Below are 27,515 nucleotides of genomic sequence, written 5' to 3' on the forward strand. Positions count from 1 at the left end.
GACCAACTTTCCCCCTGGACTCATTCATGACCAACTTTCCCCCTGGACTCATTCATGACCAACTCTCACTCTGGACTCATTCATGACCAACTTTCCCCCTGGACTCATTCATGACCAACTCTCACTCTGGACTCATTCCTGACCAACTTTCACCCTGGACTCATTCATGACCAACTTTCCCCCTGGACTCATTCATGACCAACTCTCACTCTGGACTCATTCATGACCAACTTTCCCCCTGGACTCATTCATGACCAACTCTCACTCTGGACTCATTCATGACCAACTTTCCCCCTGGACTCATTCATGACCAACTCTCACTCTGGACACATTCATGACCAACTTTCCCCCTGGACTCATTCCTGACCAACTTTCACCCTGGACTCATTCATCAGTTATTGCCCTGGACTCATTCATAACCAATTATCACCATGGACTCATTCATCAGTTATCGCCCTGGACTCATTCATGACCAACTTTCACCCTGGATTAATTAATGACCAATTATCACCATGGACTCATTCATGACTAACTTTCACCATGGACTCATTCATCACTAACTTTCACCCTGGACTCATTCATGACCAATCATCACTTTGGACTCATTCATGACCAATTATCACCCTGGACTCATTCATGACCAATTACCGCTCTGGACTCATTCATGACCAATCATCACTCTGGACTCATTCATTACCAATTATCACCCGGAACTCATTCATGACCAATAAATCACCCTGGATTCATTCATGACCAATAATACCCTGGACTCATTCATGACCAATTATCACCATGGACTTATTCATGACCAATTCAGAATGTAAGACAGTGAAACCTATACTATAATCCCACTGAGCTCCAGTGGTTCTCTGCGGGGGCATCTCCAATTTCTCCCTTGATAAATCAACTTGATAAAGCAAGTTCAATAATACAGTGGTGTTAGCTGGAGAAAAAACTAGGAGTTGGTCTTTATCGACACCTTGTGGTTTTTGTCGGGAACCACAGTTGTTGGATATGTTTACAGAGCCCTCTAGCGTCCAATCAGAAAGATCCATGTACTGTACATGCGAGGACTCTACAGAGATACAGTCTATGCTACAGAGAAAACCTCAATCTTTATTTAAAAATAAATAATCCAGCCATAGAAAACGAAATGTCACAAAAACATAACAACAAAGGAGAATCCATGTCATGTAACCATGGCAATATGAATGTAGATTTTCAGCCTCTTCACTATCTTTTCACCATTACAATGTCCCACTGACCTGATGAGGTCAAAACACCCCACTACAAACACTGAACGTCAGGTGATGACCCAAAAGACCTGATGACACACTTTGAAACCAGCAGAATGAGGCCAAAACAAGGTCAAGTGTAGATGAAATAGTTGGAATAGAGATGGAATAGAGTAGAGACTAATGTAGACTAACGGAGGGAGTCACTTGGGAGGATCCATTGAGGGGGAGTGGAGGGCAGCTCCAAATAAGATACAGTACTACAGACATTGGCCAGCCCCAGTTTTCTGACTGTCAGTATGGCACAGGGCTATTAGTTAGGTACTGTATGCCTAATCAGGGATGACCTCTCTCTCTTCCTCCCTCTCTCTTCCTGAGTCCATCTCTTCAGCTGAGCGTCTTGTGCCACAGGTCGAAACAAGGCACCACGTGTAGCCTGACGTACTTGTGCCCGCCGGAGGAGCACTCCAGACAGCCGTATACCGTCTCCCTCGGTGTCTGGCCCCGGCCACACAGGGCACAGGGGCCCTTGGGGATGTTGTGGTTGAGGAGGTTGACACGGGAGTGGGAGTCCCCTCTCAGGTAGGTGGACGAGACGTCCGTCATGCTGGCTGCCTTTTCATAGTAGTCTGTCACTACGTCGTCCATGTAGGTGTCTGAGTGGGTGTGGGTGAGCTCCTCAAACGTCCTGTCGTCTTGAGTAGGGGAAAGCAAGGATGAGGATAAGAGTGTCACTGGAACATCGGAAAATGTGCAGGGATTATTTTGCTTTCACTCATTATCTTTACATTACCCTGTGCTTTTACTAGCATTTGTGTCAGTGGAGGCTGGTGGGAAGAGCTACAGGAGGACGGCCTCATTGTAATGGCTGGAATGGAATTAATGGAACGTATCAAACATATGGAAACCACGTGTGACGCCATACCATTTATTCCATTACAATGACCCACTCCTCCTATAGCTCCTCCCACCAGCCTTCACTGGTTTGTGTTTATATATGTTTATACTCTTTATTGGTATTTTATTAGGATCCCTGGGTGTATATTCTTCTCAACAATATGGAGCTAACAATTGTTATTTAAACAGCATTATACTGGTAAGATTAGATCACTCTGGGACCTGTACCTTCTTTAAAACCTCTACAGGATTGGTGGGTCCCCCACGGGACGGTTGAGCTAACGTAGGCTAATGCGGTTAGCATGAGGTTGTCAGTAAAAAAACAAAATCCCTGGACATAGGCATATCTGATATTGGCAGAAAGCTTCAATTCTTGCTAATCTAATTGCATTGTCCAATTTACAGTTGCTATTACAGTGAAATAATACCATGCTATTGTTTGAGAAGAGTGCACAGTTATGAATTAGAAAAATTATTAATTAAACCAATTAGGCACATTTGGGCAGTCTCGATACAACATTTTGAACAGAAATACAATGGTTCATTGGATCAGTGTAAAACTTTGCACATACACTGCTGCCATCCAGTGGACAAAATCTAAATTGTGCCTGGGCTGGAATAATACATTATGGCCTTTCCCTTGCATTCCAAAGATGATGGTACAAACAAAACAAAAAACATGTTTTTTTCTTTGTATTATCTTTTACCAGATCTAATGTGTTAGTTTCTCCTACATTAATTTCACATTTCCACAAACTTCAAAGTGTTTCCTTTCAAATGGTATCAAGAATATGCATATCCTGCTTCAGGTCCTGAACTACAGGCAGTTAGCTCATGGGTATGTGTGTGTCATTTTAGGTGAAAAAGGGGCAGATCCTTAAGATTATACAGCATTATACTGGTAAGATCAGACTACTTTGGGAGATGTAGCTTCTTTATACAGCATTATACAGGTAAGATCAGACCACTTTGGGAGATGTAGCTTCTTTATACAGCATTATACTGGTAAGATCAGACCACTTTGGGAGATGTAGCTTATTTATACAGCATTATACAGGTAAGATCAGACCACTTTGGGAGATGTAGCTTCTTTATACAGCATTATACTGGTAAGATCAGACTACTTTGGGAGATGTAGCTTATTTATACAGCATTATACAGGTAAGATCAGACCACTTTGGGAGATGTAGCTTCTTTATACAGCATTATACTGGTAAGATCAGACCACTTTGGGAGATGTAGCTTATTTATACAGCATTATACAGGTAAGATCAGACCACTTTGGGAGATGTAGCTTCTTTATACAACATTATACTGGTAAGATCAGACCACTTTGGGAGATGTAGCTTATTTATACAGCATTATACAGGTAAGATCAGACCACTTTGGGAGATGTAGCTTCTTTATACAGCATTATACTGGTAAGATCAGACCACTTTGGGAGATGTAGCTTATTTATACAGCATTATACAGGTAAGATCAGACCACTTTGGGAGATGTAGCTTATTTATACAGCATTATACAGGTAAGATCAGACCACTTTGGGAGATGTACCTTCTTTATACAGTATTATACAGGTAAGATCAGGTCAGATTGTTCTAGTCTTTTAGATTTACTCTACGATAAGAACAGGAGGAGGTGTAGCCATTTCCTGCAGTCAAATGACCTAGTGGCCTCATTCATATTTTTATAATTTCATAATTAATAAACATGTTTGTTTTTTTAAACACAGACAATCCTGTGTTTCGTATATGTCAAACAGTTTTGTTATATTTCAGTCTTCTGTGATATATTTAAAGTGTAATTTTGGGATGCATTTCAACTCTATTTTTTTAAGCCCATAACTATGTGTGTGAGGTGTATACTTTTGTTTCAAAGTAGATGTGTTTAAGACTACAAAGAATCACTCTGTGTGACCCAGATTCAGCCCACTGCAGTAAAAGGTTAAGAGATGAAAGAAGGTTCCTTCCTACCTGCTCTGAAGGGGTTTCCGTACACAATCCCAGACAGGAACCTGCGTAGCCGTCCCATAGAGAATCGACCAATGAAACCACCCAGCTGCTCTCTGATCAGCTCCTTCTCAAATCCGCCCAACGACTCAGGGCTTACACAGATATCTGATCAGGAGAAGGGGAACTATGTTTGTTTGTGTGTGTGTGTGTGTGTGTGTGTGTGTGTGTGTGTGTGTGTGTGTGTGTGTGTGTGTGTGTGTGTGTGTGTGTGTGTGTGTGTGAGTGTGTGAGTGAGTGAGTGAGTGAGTGAGTGAGTGAGTGAGTGAGTGAGTCAAGTGTAAGTGTGTTTGTTGTGGTTGTCTCACCAAGTCGTCCATCCAATCGAACAAACAGTTCAAAGATGCTGAATGCGATGGTGGTGTGAGCTGGGATCACTATGGCCTTGTCTCGACCTTTGGGGTTTTGACCATCATCAATCTGAAACTGTAGAACACCAGTCAGATAGATGAGACAGGGCATTCATCCATTCAACCATTACCTGCTGAGAGTGTCAGATGTCAGTGTTTCTGTGTGTATTGTACTGTGTGTGAGTGTGGTGTGTAGGTGTGTGTATTGTGTCTGTGTGTATGCTGTGTGTGTGTACGGTGTAAAGGTGTGTGTACTGTGTGTGTGTGCTGTGTGTGTGTGTACTGTGTGTTTGTAGGTGTGTGTACCCTTATGTGTACCATGTGTGTACTGTGTGTGTAGGTGTGTATATAGTATGTGTGTGTGTACCGTGTGTGTAGGTGTGTATATAGTATGTGTGTGCGTACTGTGTGTAGGTGTGTATATAGTATGTGTGTGCGTACCGTGTGTGTAGGTGTGTATATAGTATGTGTGTGCGTACCGTGTGTGTAGGTGTGTATATAGTATGTGTGTGTGTACCGTGTGTGTAGGTGTGTATATAGTATGTGTGTGTGTACTGTGTGTGTGTACTGTGTGTGTAGGTGTGTATATAGTATGTGTGTGCGTACTGTGTGTGTAGGTGTGTATATAGTATGTGTGTGTGTACTGTGTGTGTAGGTGTGTATATAGTATGTGTGTGTGTACTGTGTGTGTAGGTGTGTATATAGTATGTGTGTGTGTACTGTGTGTGTAGGTGTGTATATAGTATGTGTGTGCGTACTGTGTGTGTAGGTGTGTATATAGTATGTGTGTGTGTACTGTGTGTGTAGGTGTGTATATAGTATGTGTGTGCGTACTGTGTGTGTAGGTGTGTATTTACCCTCATAGTCGTCCGTCTCATGCCAGCGTGGACAGTGAGAGAACACTGACGCGTCGTACGGATGCTCTCCATGACAATGCAGAGAACACTCCGCCCACTTTCTTTGGACTGACGAATCAGACAGTGATCCAGATCCACTTTCCTATAGTGGAAAGAAACCAGAACACAAACCTGTGTCAGAAAGACTTCTACTGTCCAGGTGTAATATACAGTATATACAACCAACATGGTCTCATTAGAATATCGACAGCTTGGTTCCATCTGGAGAAAGATGATTCTGAGATAATTGGCTTTAAAGTTCTGAAACCTCATTGGTTTGAATGGTGTCAGCAATTTTGAACTGACTACTGTATAGGTAGAGAACATTGAACAGAACAAGGCTGTTTCAATAACTACATGTTGACTAAAATACAGATAGAACCTTATAGTCCCAAGCTCTCTATATGTCAAAATAATGACATTTAATCATTGTAGTTATGTCAAAATAATGACATTTAATCATTGTAGTTATGTCAAAATAATGACATTTAATCATTGTAGTTATGTCAAAATAATGACATTTAATCATTGTAGTTATGTCAAAATAATGACATTTAATCATTGTAGTTATGTCAAAATAGTGACATTTAATCATTGTAGTTATGTCAAAATAGTGACATTTAATCATTGTAGTTATGTCAAAATAGTGACATTTAATCATTGTAGTTATGTCAAAATAGTGACATTTAATCATTGTAGTTATGTCAAAATAGTGACATTTAATCATTGTAGTTATGTCAAAATAGTGACATTTAATCATTGTAGTTATGTCAAAATAGTGACATTTAATCATTGTAGTTATGTCAAAATAGTGACATTTAATCATTGTAGTTATGTCAAAATAATGACATTTAATCATTGTAGTTATGTCAAAATAGTGACATTTAATCATTGTAGTTATGTCAAAATAGTGACATTTAATCATTGTAGTTATGTCAAAATAGTGACATTTAATCATTGTAGTTATGTCAAAATAGTGACATTTAATCATTGTAGTTATGTCAAAATAGTGACATTTAATCATTGTAGTTATATATTAACTAACCTGACATATTAGTTGTTTGTCATCACCATCATGACCCTTGGTAATATCTTATCAGAAACAAAACCAGAATGAAATTGATTAAATTCTAAGCTATTTTCCACCACCTGCAGTGTACCTGGAGTTGAGTTCCCTGAGCAGAGTTGGGACCTCTACCTCGTGTTTGGTGACGATCCCAAAGGATGCTTTGACAGCCACAGAGTCTGAACCACTGATGTTGAACCCCACGTCGTTCATCAGGTGATTCCCTAATCTGCCGTTCAGGGCCACGTCAGACTTGTCCTCATAGTTCAGGAGCTGGTACGACGACACCCCTGTTTGAATGGAATTAAAGGCATTGTTAAAGGCAGCTGATATTGTATGAGACTAGCTTTACATCTGCAGAAACACATGCTTTACTTTTTCAAAGTGAAAGACAATTATAATGCATTATAAGCCCATTATAATACCTTACAAGCTATTCATAATGCACTATAATGAATGACATAGGCGTTAATAGCTGCTGATAAACATGCATTCCTCCCCTCACTGGACTCTACCTGCTGTGATCTCCTTCTCCCCCACCAGGATGTCTTTCAGGGAGAAGGGGGTTGAGGCGTACTTGGTTTTCTTCCAGAAGTGTCTCTTCCTCTTCCTGGTGACCAGGCTGAGGGGTTGGTAGCGGTCAGCCTCACTCAGGCTCGGTACAGGGATCAACCGACCTGTGTCTCCCACCTGCTTCACAAAGTTCTTTGTCGCCGCAGCGAACATACCGGTGACCAAGGAACAGCAGACGGGTGCAGGAGTCACTGCTGGAAATGCAAGGCAGCAACAGGTATACTGTAAGTGTCCGCTGTCCAGGCAAATGTGAATCCTTTAGTTTACACTATTAAATACGTTTTTTTCTCTTTTTCTTGTCTTTGGTGAGTTCACATTGGGAAGTTCTGCACAGGTGGACAGTTGTTCTGAATAGATGTCTCTCAAACAGGTAGAGTCATTCAGCTGTGCAGCTCAGGGCTAATGAATAATGGAGACACCATGTAAGGGGATATGGGGACAAGCTGTCCCATAACGTGATTGGACAGGTAGTTGCCTTCATTCTTCCTGTCATGTGACCAGTGAGCTCACCAATGGGTTATGCAGTACTTCCTGTGCTACTCTGTCTTTGAGGCCCTAGATGTCTATCAATAATGCTGCCCTGAGCGCTGAAAAGTGATATTGGTGTAAGTATCAACAGTTTAATTGTAGCTGGTTAGGGAATCTGATCAAATTTAAATGGATCAGGGTTACACACCTTAAAGGAAAACTCCACCAAAAAGCTATCTATTGGTGTGGTCCCAAATGTTTTGCATGTCAGCGATCAAGTTTTCAAGACATTTAACTTTCATAATACAGAAGGTATGATACAGTCAACATGATGAAAGTTCTATATCTTGAAAACTTGATTGCTGACATGCATTTTTTTTACTTAACTAGGAAAGTCAGTTAAGAACAAATTCTTATTTACAATGATGGCCTACACCGGTCAAACCCAGACGATGTAGGCCAATTGTACGCAGTCCTATGGGACACCCAATCAGGGCCAGTTATGATACAGCCTGGATTCGAACACCTCAAGCACTGAGATGCAGTGTCTTAGACCACTGTGCCACTCGGGACTATATCAACAATGGACTAATGAAACAAGTACCAGAGTAGCATGTGAAACATCTGGTTCCTGTGTTGTGAACTAGCATGACAAATAGCAGAGTAGCATGTGAAACATCTGCTTCCTGTGTTGTGAACTAGCATGACAAATAGCAGAGTAGCATGTGAAACATCTGGTTCCTGTGTTGTGAACTAGCATGACAAATAGCAGAGTAGCATGTGAAACATCTGCTTCCTGTGTTGTGAACCAGCATGACAAATAGCAGAGTAGCATGTGAAACATCTGCTTCCTGTGTTGTGAACTAGCATGACAAATAGCAGAGTAGCATGTGAAACATCTGCTTCCTGTGTTGTGAACTAGCATGACAAATAGCAGAGTAGCATGTGAAACATCTGCTTCCTGTGTTGTGAACTAGCATGACAAATAGCAGAGTAGCATGTGAAACATCTACTTCCTGTGTTGTGAACTAGCATGACAAATAGCAGAGTAGCATGTGAAACATCTGGTTCCTGTGTTGTGAACTAGCATGACAAATAGCAGAGTAGCATGTGAAACATCTGCTTCCTGTGTTGTGAACTAGCATGACAAATAGCAGAGTAGCATGTGAAACATCTGCTTCCTGTGTTGTGAACTAGCATGACAAGTACCAGGGTAGCATGTGAAACATCTGCTTCCTGTGTTGTGAACTAGCATGACAAGTACCAGAGTAGCATGTGAAACATCTGCTTCCTGTGTTGTGAACTAGCATGACAAATAGCAGAGTAGCATGTGAAACATCTGCTTCCTGTGTTGTGAACTAGCATGACAAATAGCAGAGTAGCATGTGAAACATCTGCTTCCTGTGTTGTGAACTAGCATGACAAATAGCAGAGTAGCATGTGAAACATCTGCTTCCTGTGTTGTGAACTAGCATGACAAATAGCAGAGTAGCATGTGAAACATCTGCTTCCTGTGTTGTGAACTAGCATGACAAATAGCAAGAAGAGTGGTGGTCTTTGTGGTGTCTATGTTCAAATGTACATTTCTTGTGGTTGTGTCTGGTACCAATAATAGACTAGTCTACATGTTACAGGGAGGTTAATACTTCTAGACCAAGGCTTTCCCCACCCAAAGGTCATACAGGATATGTTATGTTATGACCTTGCCTTCCTTGTAATTTAGCTGTTTGGCTGGGAAATTAAACGTAATGTTTATTTATGAGACTTTTTAAAAAGTGGGAAATGGGTGTGGTTTCCACAGTGTAAACTATGTCTGTATTCACACTGGTCCATTAACACTGACCAGGAATAGAAGGTCCTTTCTAAAGGTCAGAATGACTACCCAGGTAGGCTATTACAGAGATAAGACAAGCGGGACACAAATACGTATTACTGTGCAAATGACCATATGGGGACATGGAATGAATAAACGTCTGTGAATGCCTTCACAATTTCAAGTAAATCCAGAGAAACTTCTGGGGAGCCTTTTTTGTGAAGCTGGTGAGCGTTTCCAAGCCTTCTGCTGCAAAATGGCTGCCTTGACATCTCGGAACACATGACGTCCCGCTGGTGTGTTTGCTGGTGTTTTGATTTGTTTGGCGCGTCAGGTTTTGTTTCATTATTTTATCATTTTAATATCCTACCCTCCTCATTTTAATATCCTACCCTCCTCATTTTAATATCCTACCCTCCTCATTTTAATACAGACATTCATTGTCACGTCCTGACCTTAGTTCCTTTTTTATGTCTCTGTTTTAGTTTGGTCAAGGCGTGAGTTGGGGTGGGCATTCTATGTTTTGTAGTCTAGGTTTTGTATTTCTATGTGTTTGGCCTGGTATGGTTCCCAATCAGAGGCAGCTGTCAATCGTTGTCTCTGATTGAGAACCATACTTAGGTAGCCTGTTCCCACCTGTGTTTGTGGGTAGTTCTTTTTCCGTTTCAGTGTTTGCGCCATTCGGGACTGTTTCGGTTTTCATTTTGATTCTCTTGTTCTTTTGTATTCAGTCTAATTAAATTATATTTTGGATACATACTACGCTGCATTTTGGTCCTCTTCACCTTCTTCAACCCACGACAGCCATTACAGAACTACCCACCACAACCGGACCAAGCAGCGTGGTAACCAGGAGCAGAGGGTTCTGGACTCCTGGACATGGGAGGAGATTTTGGACGGAAAGTGACCCTGGGCACAGGCTGGGGAATATCGCCGCCCCCCGGGGAGAGCTGAAGGCAGCCAAAGCCGAGAGGTGGCATTATGAGGAATTAGCACGGCAGCGCAACAGGGACGAGAGGCAGCCCCAAAAATGTATTGGGGGGGGACACACGGGGAGTGTGGCTAAGTCAGGTAGGAGACCTGAGCCAACTCCCCGTGCTTACCGTGGAGAGAGGTGGACCGGGCAGGCACCGTGTTATGCCGTGAGGCGCACGGTGTCCCCAGTGCACAGGCATAGCCTGGTGCGCTACATTGCAGCGCCTCGTATCGGCCGGGCTAGAGTGGGCATTAGGCCAGGTGCTATGAAGCCGGCTCAGCGCATCTGGTTTCCAGTGCATCACCTCGGCCCGGGGTATATGGCACCAGCCCTATGCACGGTGTCCCCAGTTCGCCAGCACAGCCCAGTGCGGTCTGTTCCACCCCGCCGCACTGGCCGGGCTACGGGGAGTATCTAGCCAGGACAGGTTGTGCAGGCTCGGTGCTCGAGACCTCCAGTGCGCCTCCACGGTCCGGTCCATCCGGTGCCTCCTCCACGCACCAGGCTGTCTCTCCGTCTCCTCCCTCTCGGTGCTCCCTCCTGTCCAGCGCTGCCAGAGTCTCCCGCCTGTCCAGCGCTGCCAGAGTCTCCCGCCTGTCCAGCGCTTCCATAGTCTCCCGCCTGTCCAGCGCTTCCAGAGTCTCCCTCCTGTCCAGCGCTTCCAGAGTCGCCCTCCTGTCCAGCGCTGCCAGAGCCGCCCTCTTGTCCTGAGCTGTCAGAGCCGCCCGTCTGTTCTGAGCTGCCAGAGCCGCCCGTCTGTCCTGAGCTGCCAGAGACGCCCGTCTGTCCTGAGCTGCCAGAGCCGCCCGTCTGTCCTGAGCTGCCAGAGCCGCCCGTCTGTCCTGAGCTGCCAGAGCCGCCCGTCTGTCCTGAGCTGCCAGAGCCGCCCGTCTGTCCTGAGCTGCCAGAGCCGCCCGTCTGTCCTGAGCTGCCAGAGCCGCCCGTCTGTCCTGAGCTGCCAGAGCCGCCCGTCTGTCCTGAGCTGTCAGAGCTGCCCGTCTGTCCTGAGCTGCCAGAGCCGCCCGTCTGTCCTGAGCTGCCAGAGCCGCCCGTCTGTCCTGAGCTGCCAGAGCCGCCCGTCTGTCCTGAGCTGCCAGAGCCGCCCGTCTGTCCTGAGCTGCCAGAGCCGCCCGTCTGTCCTGAGCTGCCAGAGCCGCCCGCCCGTTCTCTTGTTCTTTTGTATTCAGTCTCATTAAATTATATTATGGATACATACCACGCTGCATTTTGGTCCTCCGATCCTTCCTACTACTCCTCCTCGTCAGAGCTCTAGGATGACACACATGACATCCCATATATAGGGCCTTTTACTGTTACTATAATGTCATCTGTAATCAGAAACGGATTCTATTTTCAGTAATCTGCTGAATGCTGGCTGTCTGAGACTGAGAGCACAGGAAAAAAGGAAGAAAATTAGAGGTTAGACAACCCTTTAAAAGAGGGAGTGAGAGAGAGGCGCGAGAGAGAGAGAGAGAAGTAGAGAGAGAGAGAGAAGTAGAGAGAGAGTGAGGTGGCGCGAGAGAGAGAAGTAGAGAGAGAGAGAGCGAGAGAGAGACTGTTTCTCTGGTCTAGTTCAGGCAGTTCTTTTCTCTTCTCAAGGCTACCTGGATATTACTGGATGGTACTGTGCACTGCAACGCTAGCCTAGCTCTCTCATCCTCCTCTCCTCTCGTCTTCCTCTCTGCCCTGTACGTGTGTTGGGAAGGTGCCTGTCTCAGGTGCAGACATGGCCACCTCTGTGCTCTCCAGGATTATTCTATGTCTGGCTATATCTCTGTTTCCGGTATTGACAGTGACCAGCCAGGATGTCAACCTAGGTGAGTGGACGGGGCTGCACTGCATGACTTATGGTCTGACTGACAGATGATTGTGTTGATTGCTATTGCTTGTACTGAGTGATATGAATTGCTCACGTGTTTAACTTTTTGTTCTACATTTTTTTAATTGATTGATTTAATTGATTTAATAATTAGAAGTCGTAGGCTGTGTCAGGCGCAGACGACATTACAGATGTCACATTGAATTGAATAATTGATAAAATTGTCCAAGAGAGAATTACATGGCTATGAAAACGTCATGCCAAGCTAAGCCTACACCAAACACAGACCAGGCTATCAAAACGTCATGCCAAGCTAAGCCTACACCAAACACAAACCAGGCTATCAAAACGTCATGCCAAGCTAAGCCTACACCAAACACAGACCAGGCTATCAAAACGTCATGCCAAGCTAAGCCTACACCAAACACACTATTCATTGGAATTTTTTGTAGAATTCACAATGTGGAAAATTAATGGTGGAAAAACCCTGTTTTTATGGGTATTATGATGCGTCCACTGTGGTAGACTGCTGTGGTCCTCTTCGGCAGGTAGATGGCAGGTGGTCAAGATTGACACACACACACAATGCAATTTAAAAACTACAGTATAATCAATTACTACTATATCAACCTTATCAACAGCACAGAGGTGCCCGTTTAGGAGTCGCCTCATCAAAGAATACCTCTAATCACACCTCTAGTCACACCTCTAATCACACCTCTAGTCACACCTCTAATCACACCTTTAATCACACCTCTAATCACACCTTTAATCACACCTCTAATCACACCTCTAATCACACCTTTAATCACACCTCTAATCACACCTTTAATCACACCTCTAATCACACCTCTAATCACACCTTTAATCACACCTCTAATCACACCTCTAATCACACCTTTAATCACACCTCTAATCACACCTTTAATCACACCTCTAATCACACCGACACACTATTTCTCAGATATTATTTAAGTGGCACCTTAAAGCTTTTCTCTGAAGACAGTTTTCAGGTTGCTTGGTAACCCGTTCCACAGAACTGCAGCAGAGTACAGGAATTACTGTTTTTCCATGGAGATCTTGAGTCTACAGGGAACACATTTTGTAAAAGTCCCTCTGGGAACAAAGGATTAGGGTTGCAAAGCTACCCGTAATATAACAAAGTTACTGGAATCTTCAGTGATCTATGGCAAACTATGGTAACTTTGGTGATGTATACTTGAATACTAAAAAAAATATATATTCATATATAACATTCATTTTTTTATATCTGTGTCCATATTGTCCATGAGTTTCTAGTGGATAGACCACATGGTTCAAGAGAAAAGAGCATAATTAATGAAAAAAGCCTCTAACCAACAATGGCATTAACTCTGCAACTCTTCCAAATATTGTCTTTTTTCACAACTGCCACCAGTTTGGCCACAAAACATTTACAACAAAGACATATTGACATAGTAAAATAAATACAAGTGTGTAAAAATATATACATAATATTTCATGCTGAAACAACCCTCATTAAACACAAATGATATTCACTAAGGTTTATATTTCAGATGTCTTACAGTTTTGTCATTCCATTTTTTTATTTTAAAAGTCATCTTATTAGACATGTATATATATATATATATATATATATATATATATATATATATATATATATACTGTATATATATTTTACATGTGATAAGCCACACAGAGGGACAGAGATAATTACAGACACCTGTTATAATCTGAAGTACCCCAAAAAGGCCCCTAGATGTCATCTGATAAGATTCCATATATTCCTTGAAAGTTACCAACATTCTGTTAGTTTACTGGTAAAGTACTCGAACGTTTAGAGTAATATACCCTACTGTTGCAACCCTTCTCAGGATAGACCAAGCATGTCAATGAGAGGATGCAACACTTTTATGTGTTTAATACTTTTATGGGCCTTATTGAACATCTATAGGCGTTGTATAAGCAACGTTCATATTTCCTTTTCTATCTTTCTATTTTTTATTTTATTTTTCTTTATTTTTTTGTTTTAAGTTTGTGTTCAGTTTACACGCCTCAATATCACAATTATTTTCTCACGATGAAATATAAAGTACTAAAATGTGTCTTTATTTTTTTGTTTTAAGTTTGTGTTCAGTTTACACGCCTCAATATCACAATTATTTTCTCACGATGAAATATAAAGTACTAAAATGTGTCTTTATTTTTTTTACTGTAGGAAGTGGTTTGTTTTATAAGTACCATCATACCGCTCACTCACAGCAGGTTCAGTCCAGTTTACAGGCCACCCAGTCTCTGGACCACGTTGGCCTTGCACTCAACATCACACCCCCCAAAAAACAGAAAATAAAATCAACACTTTTAATGGATGCTATTTTCTCATTGTTTATATTGTAGCTTTTTACAAGAGAGTAAATAAAGTGTTCTAATAAAACAAATGGGATAGGTTCTCTCAGAAATGTCTGGATACAAACATACATACATGGATAGAATCCATATTTTTATTTGGTTTTTACAAGGCATGTCAGTTAGGAACAAATTCTTCTCTACAATAACAGCAACAAAAATACATCCCTCTGAGACAGACTACGTGTTAAAGTGGTGTTGTGTGCATGACTGGCTGGCTGGCTGGCTGACTGACTGGCTGACTGGCTGGCTGGCTGACTGACTGGCTGACTGGCTGGCTGACTGGCTGGTTGACTGGCTGACTGGCTGGCTGACTGGCTGGCTGACTGGCTGGCTGACTGGCTGGCTGGCTGGCTGGCTGGCTGACTGTCTGACTGGCTGGCTGGCTGACTGGCTGGCTGGCTGGCTGGCTGGCTGACTGGCTGGCTGGCTGGCTGACTGGCTGGGCTATTTCAGTGCAAGGCTGAATGAAGGGTTGTAGAGCGCCGTGGCCATAATGATGTGGGGACGGACCAAAACAGGCCACTGATTTTGGTTAGGGGTTTGCCAGAGAGCGACCGGACACACCCAGTGAAATGATGCATGCTGGGTATGAATATGCTTCATACTGTCGGCATCCACAAAGCCTATAACCCTTTAGGAGTATGCTGTCTTTGAACAGTGAAGTGTGCTGCTGAGGGGAGGACGGCTCATAATAATGGCCGGAACGGAGCAAATGGAATGGCACCAAACACCTGGAAACCATGGAAACCATGTGTTTGATGTATTTGATACCGTTCCACTGATTCCGCTCCAGTCATTACAACGAGCCCGTCCTCCCCAAGCCAACAACCTTTTGTGGTGCATTGTTTGAGCAGATTAACGCTACAGTGAAAAAGACATGAACACCATACTTTCCAAAATGTTCCCCCATGTTCTGTAGTTGTAAAACAGTATACTATTGGACAATGTGTGATAGTGCTTGATAATATAACACCAAGATCACTTTCACCTGACTTCACAGCTGAGCAACACAGTGACATGAAGGTCAGTGTGTAGTGGGAAGTTATAGCAGGCGGCCATATTGGATAATTAACTGAAGAGGAACGGTGTTTTGGTCCATGTGCAAACCACAAATGGATTCAATTTACAGTAACCACAGGCCTCACCTTTATAGTGATCAACACTGAATATAATGGATTTAATAATAACCCCCGAGTTGGTGAAGTCAATATACATATTATTGATTCATTTACATTATTCACTTGGGTACAGCTGACTTAATAATGTTATAACATTTTGTAAATGGAAGTTGGTCCATATGATGAAGCGTTTAGATTCCATGGCTGTGGAGTTAGCTGGGTGTGGCCTCTCATGGCTGGCTCAGAAATACAGTCCAGCAACAGGCACATGCTAAGCATAACCTATAATATAGGCCGCTGTGGTTTTCCCTGAAATAACTCCTGCTTTTGAAAAGTAGCTTCTCTCTTGGGGAGAAGCTCGCCCACATAATGAGTACTTAGAAGTTACGTTTTTCATATAAAACTGGCTAAGTTTATAAAAGTGAGATTCCGCAAGGATACTACATATAGCACTGCAGCAGGTGGTCAGTGTTTCTCCTAGTTTCACTCCCTTAGTTTCCAACAGAGGCCCCACCACCCCGCCTAGATAATGCCATGGGAGGTGCTTGGGTTGTTTCTTGCTTCCAGGCAGCATCTGTATTGGAGCGATGTTTCCCCGATTCACAGATGAATTGTGAAAAGAGCTTCTGTTCTGTGTCATCGTGCTGTGTATCATCTTCCTCTTATCGTCAGGGAACTTTAGTCTCAGGGATCTCATTGAAGTGGGAAGAGCAACGTAGGCACCTATTTATAAAGGTCCAAAAATAACATCAAGCCCAGAACCTGAATGGAAAGTCTGATTTCTTAGTCTATATTACTGGTTTGGACTTACATGACGTCACTGTCTTAATCAGTACTTATGTCGACTATATTTAGATGTGGGCCTAGAATTCACAACTTCAAATGACAACTGGGGAGATGTAATTTTGATAAGTAACGTAATGATTTATAATGACGAACTTCCTATTTTGTCATAGAAAATTGTGAAATTGCTCTTATGGTGAGCAATCGCCCTACGCAACTACACCCTTGGTATGAGCTTCTTCCAAGATTCATAATTACACATCGGAGGAAAAACCTTTAACTTCACATTTTGACAATGAAGAGCTTCACTGAAAATGATAGAAACATAAAGAGTAGGTCATAAACAGTAGGTATGAGTATGTCCTGACCTACTCATAAACAGTAGGTATGAGTATGTCCTGACCTACTCATAAACAGTAGGTATGAGTATGTCCTGGCCTACTCATAAACAGTAGGTATGAGTATGTCCTGACCTACTCATAAACAGTAGGTATGAGTATGTCCTGACCTACTCATAAAGAGTAGGTATGAGTATGTCCTGACCTACTCATAAAGAGTAGGTATGAGTATGTCCTGACCTACTCATAAACAGTAGGTATGAGTATGTCCTGACCTACTCATAAAGAGTAGGTATGAGTATGTCCTGACCTACTCATAAAGAGTAGGTATGAGTATGTCCTGACCTACTCATAAACAGTAGGTATGAGTATGTCCTGACCTACTCATAAAGAGTAGGTATGAGTATGTCCTGACCTACTCATAAACAGTAGGTATGAGTATGTCCTGACCTACTCATAAACAGTAGGTCATAAACAGTAGGTATGAGTATGTCCTGACCTACTCATAAACAGTAGGTCATAAAGAGTAGGTATGAATATGTCCTGACCTACTCATAAAGAGTAGGTCAGGACATTCTATCCTGGGGACAATCTGAGATGGTGTTACATTCTTCATAAAAACCCTAAACTGAACGCTTCACGCATTGGCGAGTTCGTGGCAAGTGAGCTATACTTGATTTAACAGAATTTTGGACGTGTACCTAAACACAATGACACCAACACCACATTGTCCACATTATAGTAAATGTGAGATTGTCCCATTCTGGGACATTGTTCTCTCTCTTCAGTCTGCCACCTAGTGGCCATAGAAGAAACACACAATTTACAAGACTAATAATTTAGTCACATGGACACTCATCAGGTCACATGGTCCTTAAAAACTCTCATCCCTCATCAGGCCTCCTAAACATCCCCTTGATTCTATTGGCCAGAAATGATAATTCATGCTTTTTGTCATCTCTGAAAATCCCAGAAACATGGTGGTGTTGTTTCCTGGTGTTATTGTAGAGGGTTATTCTACCTCTTACCTCATATGGGTTGAGGACATAACATGTAAAGATGCGTGTGTAAATGCTGTTTACTTGCTCTGGCAGGGCACGAAGACAGCTGTGCCGAAAACGGCAAAGTCTACAGCAACAACGAGATTTGGAACCCGGAGCCATGTAAGATCTGTGTGTGTGACCTGGGGACTATTACCTGTGAAGACATCCGATGTGAAGACCTAGCCTGTAAGGACACCAGCACCCCTGAGGGAGAATGTTGCCCTGTGTGTTCTGAGGCCGCAGGAACCCAGGGCCAGCAGGCTACTACCTGGGATAATCTGCTACCAAAGATCAAAACAGGTGACTACATTCTCACCACATTACATTGATCCATGTTTTACAATTTCAAGTGCCCACTAAGAGAATTATTCCTCATGGTCATGATGGAATGGTGTTCGATTAATGGTGTTGTTACATTTCTTACAACATTCTAATTTCAGACTCACTACATCCTCTCAGTTCTCTCAGTATTTTCTAATAGGACCTATGTGTGATTCATATTCTGTTCTTCAATCTCCATGACTCAGTAGAGGAGAAGAAGGATGAGAGCTGCAGGGACAACGGGCAGGTGTACGCCCACAACGACATGTGGACCCCAGAGCCGTGCAGGGTGTGTGTGTGTGACAGTGGAACCACCATCTGTGAGGAGGTGCAGTGTGAGATGGTGGGGAACTGTGAGAAGGTGACCATCCCTGAGGGAGAGTGCTGCCCCGTGTGTGACAGCTTCTCCAGCGCTAACAGGAGGATAGGTGAGATATATATGTATATATACATACATACATACATGCTTAAACAGGGCGGGGCTCACATGTCTACATCATTACCTCAGACGAACTGTGACTGCAAGGTGTTGCACGGAAACCCAAGTGTGAAACGTAGCGATTAAGTTTGGATTCCCTGGAGGTGTCTCACTGACTGATGATAAGAGGGGAAAACATACTAGATTTCATAGTGTTTCAACATATAACACAGTATCAAGTCATTGAAGATCACATGTCAAATGAAGGATGAAAGATCTACGTTAAAATCTGATTTCTTCCTTTCCCTTCCTCAAAGAAATGATGGCGTTCAAGGTGAGTAATGATAAAAGATACTCTCAATCTTCGGTTTTCCAATTTTTACTTGGACACACCCCTGAATATTAGCCTGAGTGCCCGTCTGTTTGTGTTGTCACGCCAACTCCTTGTCACTCATTGTCATACACGTATTTGGCTTGACAATGAACAATGGGGTTGGTAAGAGCACAAACAGATCTGGAACCAGGCTACCTGAATAGCTGAGCTGATTGTCACATTGTTATGTGATGCATTTGATTTCCAGGGTCAGAAAGGCGAACCTGGTGATATCCCTTACGTAAGTCTGTGTTCATACCTCTCAGAGACAGCGCATCTGTTAATTAACAATTCACGTGACTTTTGACACCTATTATGACAACTGTTATCAAAAACATCATACTGTCACTTTTATAAGTGTTTTTGTTTGTTTTTTGTTTCCAGGTCGTGGGGCCAGTAGGTCAACCCGGACCAATGGTGAGCACTCTGTAGACATTATTATTTGACATGATTATGTTATAAGTTTCTCATACGGGTCATTGTTATGGCTGGAATTGAATCAATGGAACTGTACCAATGACATCAAACACATGGATACAATGTGTTTGACTCCATTCCATTGATTCTATTCCAACCATTACAATGAGCCCGTCCTCTTATAGCTCCTCCCACCAGCCTCCTCTGGTATACTGTATAGAAGTTTGGCTGGCCACTCCCCTCCTAATTTTCAGTCAGATTCTCTTTACCACACTAGATGGTACTATAGAGTGTCAGTATTGAGGGTTAGCTGATGCTACTACTGCGGTCTCTGTCCACAGCTACAGTGGGAAGACACTACTGCTAGTGTAAAATATAATGTGAAGTGATCATGTTTTCTTGTTATCTGTGTCAATGTTTCAGGGTCCTCCCGGGGCTCAGGGGAACAGAGGATACACTGGTTTCAAGGGCAGAAAAGTATGTCTAACACCATGACATTTACATCTAGAGAAGCGTGTTACAATACTGCGATTCAATGTGACCGAAGACTAACAAACTATCCTGAGATAACTCACTGCTCTTCAGTACCTTCATATGTTGAATCTGGTAGACATGTCGAATCATCTCTGTAGTAGTGACGTTCAATACTGTCACTCATGTGTTTGCATATGTTTCCTAAAATCCAGGGTTTACAGGGCCCAGCTGGCATCGACGGGGAACCAGGAGTCCCAGGGAACCCTGGTGAGCCAGGATCCCCCGGCCAGCCCTCACACCCTGGGGTGAGTTTGTCTGTCTGTCTCCCCAGCCCGACTCTTCACTGGTGCAGTCTGTAACCTTCATTTCTGGTCAAAAGTGATTTCCCTTCCTACACTTGTTAGTAAACTGACTGAGAGGGTTGGTTTTGGAAAAAATACAGCCATTTTGTATTTTGTTTAGCTTTTTGGACGAATGTGCTTGCTGTACCTGAAATCTTTTTCACCCCAAAACATCAAAGTAAGTAACATGAAGAGACTTGGGGGCTTGTAGGGATAGCTCAGAGCTTCCAAACCTTTTCTATCCCTCTTCTCATTGTACCTGTCCAGTTGAGGGGGGGGACACTGCACCTATTCTCTTCATACGGAGTCTGTGGTCACCAGTGAAGAACTTCCACACCGTGGTGATAATGAATGAATGACCGTCCTCCTCTCCCCCCCAGGGTCAGCTGGTCTCTCAAATGGCAGCAGGCTTCGGTGAGAAATCAGCTGGGATGATGGGAATGATATCTGGCAACAGGGTGAGTTACTATTAAATCACCTGGGATGATGGGGATGATATCTGGCAACAGGGTGAGCTACTATTAAATCACCTGGGATGATGGGGAGGATATCTGGCAACAGGGTGAGCTACTATTAAATCACCTGGGATGATGGGGAGGATATCTGGCAACAGGGTAAGTTACTATTAAATCTGCTGTCCTCTACAAAAAAGTCCCAAACAAACCTCATTGCATGGTAGTCCTTGCTAGGTGTGTGTGTCCATGGGCAGTAGATTGTAAACAAGGAAAGACATACTGTAGAGTATTTACCACAGGATGCTGGTGTTACCTTAATTTGGGAGGACAGGCTCGTGTTGATGGCTGGAGCGGAATTAGTTTCACGGTTTCCATGGTTTCCATGTGTTTCGTGTGTTTGATGCCATTGAATTTGCTCCGTTCCAGACAATATTATGAGCCGTCCTCCCCTCAGCTGCATCCTGTCTTATACATTGTCTTTGGCGGGCTTGATTGAATGACAGTTCCTTTAGGTTTGTGCCTATATTACTCATTACTCTGTCTCTGTATTTATTTATTTATTTTATTAATCTGTTATTTTACCAGGTAAGTTGACTGATAACATGTTCAGATTTGCAGCAACGACCTGGGGAATAGTTACAGGGGAGAGGAAGGGGAGGAATGAGCCAATTGTAAACTGGGAATTATTAGGTGACCGTGATGGTTTGATGGCCAGATTGGGAATTTAGCCAGAACACCAGGGTTAACACCCCTGTATGTTGTCTCCATGTATATTTTAGGGTGAGGCAGGACCAAGAGGGCCTCCTGGACAGTCCGGTCAACCAGTAAGTCAAAGATGGATGACTATATCTACCTTTCAGACATCAATTCTTAATGGAGATCATTTCTGTAAGTAAACAGACAGATATGTGATCATTTCCTTTTCCTCCCTGTCTTGTAGGGCCCTACAGGGGGGCAGGGGGCCCCAGGAGACGTTGGAGACCCCGGATCCATGGTAAGAACCATGCATAATCTCTGCATCAGTCATCTCTCTGATGCTTTTTTGACTGGGTTTGAATCCTGGTCATCTACATGCTTGAAGACTGTTAGCCCATTGAGCTAAAGCCTAGGCATTAGCACAGGGAGCTAACTCAACAAAAAAAGGGCCTAAGCCCTTTATGTGGGCATAATATAGAGTTAAACAGTTTGTGATCACATTAAACAGTTTGTGATCACATTCAAATGTAAGCAAGGTGAGAAATGATCTGTTTGGGCTTCTTGATGTCAATTTGTAGTCTACAAATGATTTGTAATTATGTTCCTGACCATCCGCTCAATAAAAAATCATACCGCGGCTGAGTCAACTGACTCTCAGGGAGCTAACACAAGTCTTCAGTTCTCAGGCAAAGTTATCATCATCACACCAGCTTCGATCACTGAACTACCTCCGCTACCAATCACACACTGTCTTGAGGTGTTACACCAAGATCTACCAATCACACACTGTCTTGAGGTGTTACACCAAGATCTACCAATCACACACTGTCTTGATGTGTTACACCAAGATCTACCAATCACACACTGTCTTGCGGTGATCTACCAATCACAGTCTGTCTTGAGGTGTTACACCAGAGCTATATGTTGTATTGACTGTGTGTGATTGGACATGTTTTTATACAGGGTGGCTTTGGTCACAGAGGACCTGAGGGCCCACCAGGAAAACCAGGACCAGATGTAAGTACTCTACACTCCAACAGACATCGGCCGTGTCCCTATTCCCTATATAGTGCAATACTTTTGACCAGGACCCATAGGGCCAGTGGTGAGGAACAACCCGCATTAGATATGACATCTTCTGAGTATGAATGAGCCTAGTATGTTGATATTGGTTGCTTTCTGCATATGTTCCTTCATAGTATGTAGTAAGATTAGTGCAGAGTTTTTCCTAGCCACCGTGCTTCTACGTCTGCATTGCTTGCTGTTTGGGGTATTAGGCTGGGTTTCTGTACAGCACTGTGAAATCTGCTGATGGAAAGAGCTTTATAAATACATTTGATTGATAGGCGCCGGTTGTGTCTAACTCTGCCTAACATGCCATGTTGTGTCATTAACTTGTTTAATAACTTTTATCAGAGATGGTAGAATGCCAAGTTAAACCTCTTGGCTATTAACACGAAACTGCCTAACACACCTTTGTTCGGGATTATACAACGGGTGGTAATGCCTTTGAAGCTGGTCTTTGTGTTACGGTTTTCTTGCGGTGAAGGCGGACCAAAACGCAGCGTGGTTACTTTGATTCATGGTTCTTTAATAAAGAAGCTACACATGAACACACTAACAAAATGAAAACCTAAACAGCCCTATCTGGTGCAAACAAACACAGAGACAGGAACAATCACCCACCAAACACTCAAAGAATATGGCTGCCTAAATATGGTTCCCAATCAGAGACAACGATAAACACCTGCCTCTGATTGAGAACCACTTCAGGCAACCATAGACTTTTCTAGATAACCCCACTATACCACAATCCCAATACCTACAAAAAAAACAAGACAAAACACACCACATAATTAACCCATGTCACACCCTGGCCTGACCAAAATAATAAAGACAACACAAAATACTAAGACCAGGGCGTGACAGTTTGGAGGATATATTGGCTTGGTTCGAAGGCCCGAGGCGAACCATGGCAACATGTCCTCCAAACACCAGTTTCTCGGGCATGTCACTTAAGCAAACCCAACATGGAGACTTAGATTTAATTTTTTTAACCTTTGTTCTACATCAAACTTTACTGCAGTGAACATTTAGGCTTACACACCTATCCAGAATCAGTTTCACATTATGTTGGAGTGCTGTTTGTTTACCTTTCTGAAGTGCGGTTCATCTGTTGAACCCATACAAAAAAAGATTGCAGTCAGAGTACAGTATAACTGCAGTACACTGTAATATACACTGTACACTGTCCTACAATCTAAGCTAGATGCCCTCAATCTGTCACGACTTCCGCCGAAGTCGGTCCCTCTCCTTGTTCGGGCGGCGTTCGGCGGTCGACGTCACCGGTCTTCTAGCCATCCTGCCCTGCCTCTCTAAAGTCTTCCAAAGCCAATTTAATAAACAGATCACTGACCATTTCCAATCCCACCGTACCTTCTCTGCTGTGCAATCCAGTTTCCGAGCTGGTCACAGGTGCACCTCAGCCACGCTCAAGGTACTAAATAATATCATAACCGCCATCGATAAAATACAGTACTGTGCAGCCGTATTCATCAACCTGGCCAAGGCTTTCGACTCTGTCAATCACCGTATTCTTATCGGCAGACTCAATAGCCTTGGTTTTTCAAATGACTGCCTTGCGTGGTTCACCAACTACTTCACAGACAAGAGTTCAGTGTGTCAAATCGGAGTGCCTGTTGTCCGGACCTCTGGCAGTCTCTATTGGGGTACCACAGGGTTCAAGTAATTTCAAGTAATTTTGTAGTGTAACTGCAGTTACAGTGCAGTATAACTGCAGTTATTCTGCAATCACTGCATCCAAAATACCACAGTTGACTGCAGTTACTTCACTTTTACTGCAGTTTCAAAACCGCAATTTTTTTTTGTAAGGGAAATGCTGTTTGTCCATATCTGAGAGAGTGAAAATTACAACTATTTGTTACCTACCTGTCCTGTAATGTCTTCTAGCAGCTGAGAATGCTATGTGAACGTGATGTTTTCCCTTCACAGGGAGAATCTGGCCCAACCGGAATAGATGGAGATAAAGGAGCCGCTGGATCTGCCGTAAGTAACAAACTGTCTTTCAACTGAAACCAACTATCTGTCAGCCTTCAAACAACTAATTATCTGCATGAAATATCTTTCTCAGTCACTGCAGATCAAATGAGTGTTGAAAGGCAAAGGCATTTGCAAAAACACAATTAATTACACACTTCTTTTATGATCGACATTTCAAGAGTTTGATTATACCACTTACAACAATTCCATATGATTAGAGTGAGTTGTAAGACTGTAGATGGATGTGCTTTATTTTCCCATCCACTCCCATCCAACTGTACTTAGTTAAGAAAGCAGGTACCATTGCCTTCAACCTAAACTTGAATTGTCTTCATTTTGTGAGTGAAACCAATGAACAATAGTCCACAATTAGAATAGACTGTTGTTTAATGGGGCCACTGTATGTACTTATAAATGTGAAAGTAAAACAGTGATTAAATGTGGTGATTTCCAGGGTGCCAGAGGTTTCCCAGGACTGCCAGGTCACCCTGGACTGAAAGGCCTTAAGGTTAGCAGCAGCACATGGATGATCACAATGCTCATATCTATGTACTGTAGTTTGAAACATGGCTGCATGTAAAAAAAATTAAATAGGTAACTTGGCACTGTGCTGTTATGAACTTCTGTGAGATTTGTTAGAGCCTAGAACAGACCTGATCAGAACTAATGAGCTAATGTCTCATCAACAGGGTCATGCAGGTCTTCTAGGGGCGAGAGGTCAATCTGGTGCTGCTGGGTCAAAGGTAAACTCCCCATCATGCATATCTTTATATTTGTGCTGCTTCGCAAGGTTACTATCTAAAAATGATCTGTTTCTGTTTGAAATTGCTGCACATATCGTGACTCTCTCTCTCTGTGTTATTTTACAGGGCCCATCAGGTACTCCAGGTGGAATGGGGCCCCCTGGTCCTGCGGTAGGTCATAATCAATGAGTTAATTGCTAATAAATTATTATATGATTGTAATACCTGTTACTCACACACACCAATAGCTGTAAATACGCTGATATGTGTCCAGTCTGTTAGTGAAGAGTATAATATTATGTCAAACATGATACTGTATATTTTAGGGTCCAGCAGGAATGCAAGGGGAGAGAGGAAGGAGTGGGCCAACTGGACCTGTGGTAAGAGAGATATGACTACCTCTGACCTCTGACCTATAACTCTACATTACACAGCTCCATCTCTTCAATCCATTGATTTCCCACCTGAATTAAATTGATCTGAGGTCAGTTCTTATTCAACATGTGGCATGAGGCATCATTGGTTTATATGTAGGTTCAAAATGTTTTGATTTGGCTTATCAGTGACACATGTTGTAGCCTTTGTTTTAGTTTTTTATTTATCCAGGCGAGTCAATTAAGAACAAATGATTATTTACAATGACATCCTGGCTTACAATGACAGCCTATGCTGCCACTGTCCTCCTATGGTGATGTGCATTGATGATGAGATGATAGAGGTGAATTTGTCAAATCTTCTTTCAGTTGTGCATCTCTCTCCATACAGGGGAAACGTGGTGAATCTGGACATATTGGGAAAGCAGGACCACAGGTAGGACCTCTAACATCCAACAAAACATCACCCTTCATATCAAATGATTATCATACACAAATCAGTATTACAAATGCAATATAACAAATTATTTTCCTGAAAGCCAGTATAAAAGTGTTATACATTTACAAATCAGCAGTGATGTCAACTGGGAAAAAGCGATGTTTCCAGTACTAACCAACACCAGATGTGTCCAAAATGGCTCCCTATTTCCTATATAGTTTCTATATAGTGAAGGGAATAAGGGGCCATTTTGGATACAGCACCAGGTGTGAATGACACGCAGCCTACTGTACCAACCAACCATCCTGGATGTGATGTGATTCTAGGGTCCTATGGGGATCACTGGAGCTCTAGGATTCCCAGGTAGTCCAGGTATAAAGGTGAGTACCGTTCATTCTTTAATATACTTTGATGGAGCACAGTCCTCTTCTTCACACCAGCCATGTACTAAATATTGGTTACTCAAACGTATAACCCAGTCCTTCCCCCTCAGAATTACATTTCGTTCTAAACAGGCCCATTCGGATTACTCTATTCCGATAAAGATGTTTATATGAGGGTGTTTTTACGAGGGTGTTTTATTCATTATGAGCTATGAATCTGTTCAACAACGGTTGATTAGAGTGCATGTAAACACACTCTGACTGTGACACTGTTGTCTCCAGGGGCAACCAGGGCCCCCAGGAGCACGAGGGACAGGGGGCCAGCAAGGACCAAGAGGGGAGGCCGGACGCGTGGGATTGGCTGGAGCTACGGGAATTCAGGTGTTTGGCTAATTCATGATGCTAATAATTTCTACACCTACGACATCTGTACTATCAACAACTCACCACTTCAGGGTGTAGACTGATTCACTGAAAATGTAGCCGAATCTGCTTTCTGATTGGAACGTCCATTGAAAGAAAATGACATGACAAATGACTGTAAATGTTAAAGTATTTTATGCTTAACTGACTTGTCGAGTTAAATTAAGTTGAAATAAATGACTTAAAAAAAACCATGTTGATTTCTGTAGGGTCCAACAGGAACAGAGGGTGCTGCTGGAACCAAAGGACCATCCGTATGTATAACTTCCTCCATTTCATCTCTCCTTGTTCCTCTCCTTGTTCATCTCCTTGTTCATCTCCTTGTTCCTCTCCTTGTTCCTCTCCTTGTTCATCTCCTTGTTCAGCTCCTTGTTCAGCTACTCCCTTCTTCTCCCTTCAATCTAATGTATTTCTCACCTTCCAATATTCCAAATATTAATATCTGATTATGTATTACTCATTATGTAAAATCCTTGAAAGTATGTAATAGGGTGTTGGCCCCCGTATGCTGTCTGGACAGTAGACTACAGCTTGTCTTGTTAGAATGGGCCCTGGCACAGAGTCACAGAGACAGTAGAAGAGAAGAGGACGGAACCTAGCTGTCCTCCGGCTACACCATGGTGCTACCATACAGTCTGTCCTGTTAGAATGGGCCCTGGTACAGAGTCAGAGAGACAGTAGACTGCAGTCTGTCCTGTTAGAATGGGCCCTGGTACAGAGTCACAGAGACAGTAGACTACAGTCTGTCCTGTTAGAATGGGCCCTGGTACAGAGTCAGAGAGACAGTAGACTGCAGTCTGTCCTG

General features: G+C 42.9%; 2 protein-coding genes across 5 annotated transcripts in view; one reads left to right on the top strand and one right to left on the bottom strand.

Moving 5' to 3' along the window:
* Window positions 1–1,096: 1,096 nt before the first annotated feature.
* On the bottom strand, window positions 1,097–7,375 carry LOC110497057 (pejvakin). Its single transcript, XM_090207633.1, has 6 exons — window positions 6,969–7,375; window positions 6,548–6,743; window positions 5,349–5,490; window positions 4,450–4,567; window positions 4,106–4,249; window positions 1,097–1,930 (listed from the first exon to the last, which is right to left on the bottom strand). Exons 1-6 carry the CDS (start codon window positions 7,177–7,179, stop codon window positions 1,623–1,625), a joined length of 1,119 nt encoding a protein of 372 aa, XP_090063759.1. The 5' UTR covers window positions 7,180–7,375; the 3' UTR covers window positions 1,097–1,622.
* A 4,234-nt stretch (window positions 7,376–11,609) lies between these two features.
* Window positions 11,610–27,515, top strand: part of LOC110497058 (uncharacterized) — a 38,532-nt gene continuing 22,626 nt past the window's right edge. Inside the window, exons 1-21 of one of the 4 annotated variants that reach the window (XM_090207627.1) lie at window positions 11,610–12,100; window positions 17,845–18,093; window positions 18,321–18,542; window positions 18,850–18,866; window positions 19,114–19,146; window positions 19,290–19,322; window positions 19,746–19,799; window positions 20,009–20,101; window positions 20,518–20,595; window positions 21,372–21,416; window positions 21,533–21,586; window positions 22,252–22,305; window positions 24,301–24,354; window positions 24,803–24,856; window positions 25,038–25,091; window positions 25,218–25,262; window positions 25,418–25,471; window positions 25,857–25,901; window positions 26,231–26,284; window positions 26,570–26,668; window positions 26,920–26,964. In XM_090207627.1, coding sequence (XP_090063753.1) covers window positions 12,010–12,100; window positions 17,845–18,093; window positions 18,321–18,542; window positions 18,850–18,866; window positions 19,114–19,146; window positions 19,290–19,322; window positions 19,746–19,799; window positions 20,009–20,101; window positions 20,518–20,595; window positions 21,372–21,416; window positions 21,533–21,586; window positions 22,252–22,305; window positions 24,301–24,354; window positions 24,803–24,856; window positions 25,038–25,091; window positions 25,218–25,262; window positions 25,418–25,471; window positions 25,857–25,901; window positions 26,231–26,284; window positions 26,570–26,668; window positions 26,920–26,964 — 1,527 coding nt within the window. In that variant the 5' untranslated portion in view covers window positions 11,610–12,009. Of the gene's footprint in view, window positions 12,101–17,844; window positions 18,094–18,320; window positions 18,543–18,849; window positions 18,867–19,113; window positions 19,147–19,289; window positions 19,323–19,745; window positions 19,800–20,008; window positions 20,102–20,517; window positions 20,596–20,621; window positions 20,648–20,713; window positions 20,752–21,371; window positions 21,417–21,532; window positions 21,587–22,251; window positions 22,306–24,300; window positions 24,355–24,802; window positions 24,857–25,037; window positions 25,092–25,217; window positions 25,263–25,417; window positions 25,472–25,856; window positions 25,902–26,230; window positions 26,285–26,569; window positions 26,669–26,919; window positions 26,965–27,515 lie in introns of those variants that run through there. The other 3 variants (XM_090207628.1, XM_090207630.1, XM_090207629.1) reach the window with 3 other exon arrangements.

Source organism: Oncorhynchus mykiss, chromosome 18 (genome assembly GCF_057628025.1).
Source record: "Oncorhynchus mykiss isolate SJ-2025 chromosome 18, ASM5762802v1, whole genome shotgun sequence".
Classification (NCBI taxonomy): Eukaryota; Metazoa; Chordata; class Actinopteri; order Salmoniformes; family Salmonidae; genus Oncorhynchus; species Oncorhynchus mykiss.